Source organism: Protobothrops mucrosquamatus, unplaced genomic scaffold, assembly GCF_001527695.2.
Source record: "Protobothrops mucrosquamatus isolate PMUCROS unplaced genomic scaffold, P.Mucros_1.0 scaffold_126, whole genome shotgun sequence".
NCBI lineage: Eukaryota > Metazoa > Chordata > Lepidosauria > Squamata > Viperidae > Protobothrops > Protobothrops mucrosquamatus.
In genome coordinates this window covers 207,019-210,150 of record NW_015386202.1, presented here as the reverse complement: position 1 = coordinate 210,150, position 3,132 = coordinate 207,019, and the positions used below count along the sequence as shown (strand labels likewise).

General features: G+C 39.0%; 1 protein-coding gene across 1 annotated transcript in view; it reads right to left on the bottom strand.

Annotated features, from left to right (window-relative positions):
- Window positions 1–3,132, bottom strand: part of BRAF (B-Raf proto-oncogene, serine/threonine kinase) — a 59,897-nt gene that overhangs the window by 3,082 nt on the left and 53,683 nt on the right. The window contains exon 18 of the mRNA XM_015817269.1: window positions 1,447–1,600. Coding sequence (XP_015672755.1) covers window positions 1,447–1,600 — 154 coding nt within the window. The remainder of the gene's footprint in view (window positions 1–1,446; window positions 1,601–3,132) is intronic.

Genomic DNA, 3,132 nt, shown 5'->3' with positions numbered 1-3,132 from the left:
GCGGGCCTGACCTAAGGAGGATTTTATTTAGGGACGATTTTAAGTATAATTTTAATTGGAACACAGCTTCGAATATTTGGTTTTAATTTGGTTTTAGAGGGGTTTTTATTTTTATTGATATGTGTATCTGTTTTAATATGCTGTGCACCGCCCTGAGTCCTGCGGGAGAAGGGCGGTATAGAAATTAAAATAATAAAAATAAAATAAAATAGACAGGTTCCCAATTCTTTGTCATGAACAACAAAATACAGCAAATATCAACCCACCTGGAGCCTTTCTCAGTTTTCCTATCTCCAAGATTTATCCTGGAGATCTTAAGGGGGCATAAAATTGAGAAAGACAGATCTACCAGTAGGCAAAAAGTTCAATGCTGAAAATAACAAAGGTTATTATTTAAGCCAAGGGCAATGTAACAATAGCAGTATGAGAATTTACTTTTTGAAGATAGATATCAAAATATCAAATTTTTAAAAAAAGGTGGGGAGGAGAGAAAACAGAAAGAATTCTGTCCAAGAAACCCTGAATTACAATTTGCTTTACTGGAGATCTGAGCCTAACTGGATAAATTCCATACAAAAGCATGAGACATTTTCTCCATAGAAAGGAGATTTCAGAAGAAACATTAACCTACAAAAAGTTGAGCAATAACAGCAAAGCCATTGACTTTTGAGAGAAAACTAGTGGTGAAATGTTTATATCCCACCTTTAAACAACTTTTAAAGTTTACCACTCTGCTTTTACAAGACTATTTTACCCCATTATGGGCATCATTGTTTTAATACATAGCAGGCATTTCAACATACAACTGTAGAGACAAAAACAAGACTGGGATAATTTAAAATAGATAAAGGTAGTTTTAGTCAACAGTAGGATAAGAACAGAAGCAATATAAAGAAATATCAAAAGAAAATAAAGACTTATGTATTAAGGAAAAAATGTTTTTGAGTGAGCAGGTAGTTAAACAAAACATGCTACTGGCCAGAGCCTTGATATTCTATGATATTTGCTCAACTTTGACAAATAAATCAAGAGGCACCTGGTTTTTATACTCTTTTACCTTACCTTTTTTGCATTGCCATCAATATTGTTGATCTAAAAGTGTTGCTATCGAATGACAAAATACTTTTATGATGCAAACACAAAACTCTACTTAGGATCAAATTAAACCATAACAATGAAACATACAAAAAAGAAACATTTCACCTATAACCTAAACGGGTACATATTAGTTTCTGAGAATCTTTTTACTGAAGTGGCATTCCTGAGCCTGTCTAGGATGGCAATTCTGAGGACCCTCTGTTGCCAGCAACAGATGCTAATCTGAGCAGACTGAAAGCCCAGGATTAGATAAGCCCTTAGTCGGTCAGTCCATCTTTGTCAACGATTTTAAATCGCTTAATGGAATTAGAAATCATTCTCAATTTGTTTTCAGTACCAAAAACCCACCGTATCCCCCCGCCTGGATAGGTGTTTTTGGAGACGTGCAAGCATACAAGCTAAAATCCTCTGTTTGGAAACCAGCACGGTTCAAAGAGGGTTCAGATGCGCTGCGGTGAATTTTTGGCAACGACCGGGCCAGAAGCTCAATAGATGCAAGGATCTGAAAATAAAGGAAAACCTAGCATTACTTATATGGACACAATGTATTACAAATTATAAGACAATTATATTTAAAGTTGCAATCCTGTTAGATGTACTGTTTTTAATAAATCTTGTGAAATTTAATAAACAGAGAAGTTGCCATTTTAAGAACTAACTCCATTCTCCTACAAACATGATGGAGATAATGTGACTAATTTACTGCCCCTTTTCAATGAAAGTCAAAGGCTTTTGAGATAGCGTACTGCCTAAAGCACAACTGGAATGCTGCAAAGGCAAAATCCAAGTGAAGCACTGAAACCATTTAAAAGCTCATTCCGAACACCCTTTAAATTGTAACTGCTGCTTTTTACAAAAATTTCAAGTATAAATGTTTCACAGACTGTACTATGGTAGGGATCCTTGCTCAGACTCCTTTCATGATGTCACAAAGGCAAGGCAGGAGTTGGAAGGTACTACATTTTGCTGAAATCTTGACTGAAAAAAATGGCTGCAGTTAAATTATTAAAGTCTGATTGTTTTCTTCCCAATTTTGCAGGATCTCCAGTAAAATCCGAAGGATTCTAACCTATGGTTTTTCACTTTGGGATTGATTGTCCAAATATCTGGATAGGAAACATACATTTTCAGAGTGGAGACAGATTGATTTATCAAAGCAGCCTCTTTTAAATAGAAAAGCACTTTAACTATCAAGGAGGGATTAGTCAAAGATTAAAGTCAAACCTTGGTTCCATTATCATGGAACCCCATACTTCACCACCAATGGACTAAAGCAGTGATGGCGAACCTTTTAGAGACCGAGTGCCCAAACTGCAACCCAAAACCCACTTACATATCATCGAGTGCCGGGTGGGTGTGGCCCATTGGGTGGGCGTGGCTGCGGTGATAATGGCAGACTGGGTGGGATTAAAAAGTTCAATCAATCAGTTCCAACTTTGCGATATCTTTTTTTTCCCTGCAAGAAGTTGAAATTGATTGATTGATTGAACCTTTTTTTTTTTTGCACACGGCGGTGGAGGCCTAAAGCAAAAAGGTTTTATAAAACCCAGCTGAAGGCCGAGGCACGCGTGCCCACAGAGACAACACGTGTGCCCACAGAGAGGGCTCTGCATGCCACCTGTGGCACGCGTGCCATAGGTTCGCCACCATGGGACTAAAGCTATCCCTGTAGCAACAGAATTATTTAAACTAGAAAGCCCTACCTCTATATATGTTTGTTACACCATTTTGTTTATGGGCCTAAGACTTCAGAGGTAGACTATTCTTGGCTGGAGTTGCTGTGAGGTGCAGAGCTAAATATGTATATGGTGTGGATACTCTAGGACACAGGTGTCAACAGACTCAGACTCAACCCTTCCAAGACCGAGTGGCTGTGGTTGCCGGCGCCCCGGCATAGCCAGCTGATTCCATCGCTGTCTATAGGGGGCGAAACTTTGGCCCCCTCAGAGAGGGCTCGCAACTTGGGTGTCCTCCTGGATCCGCGGCTGACACTGGAAGACCATTTGTCGGCCGTGACCAGGGGGGCATTTTATC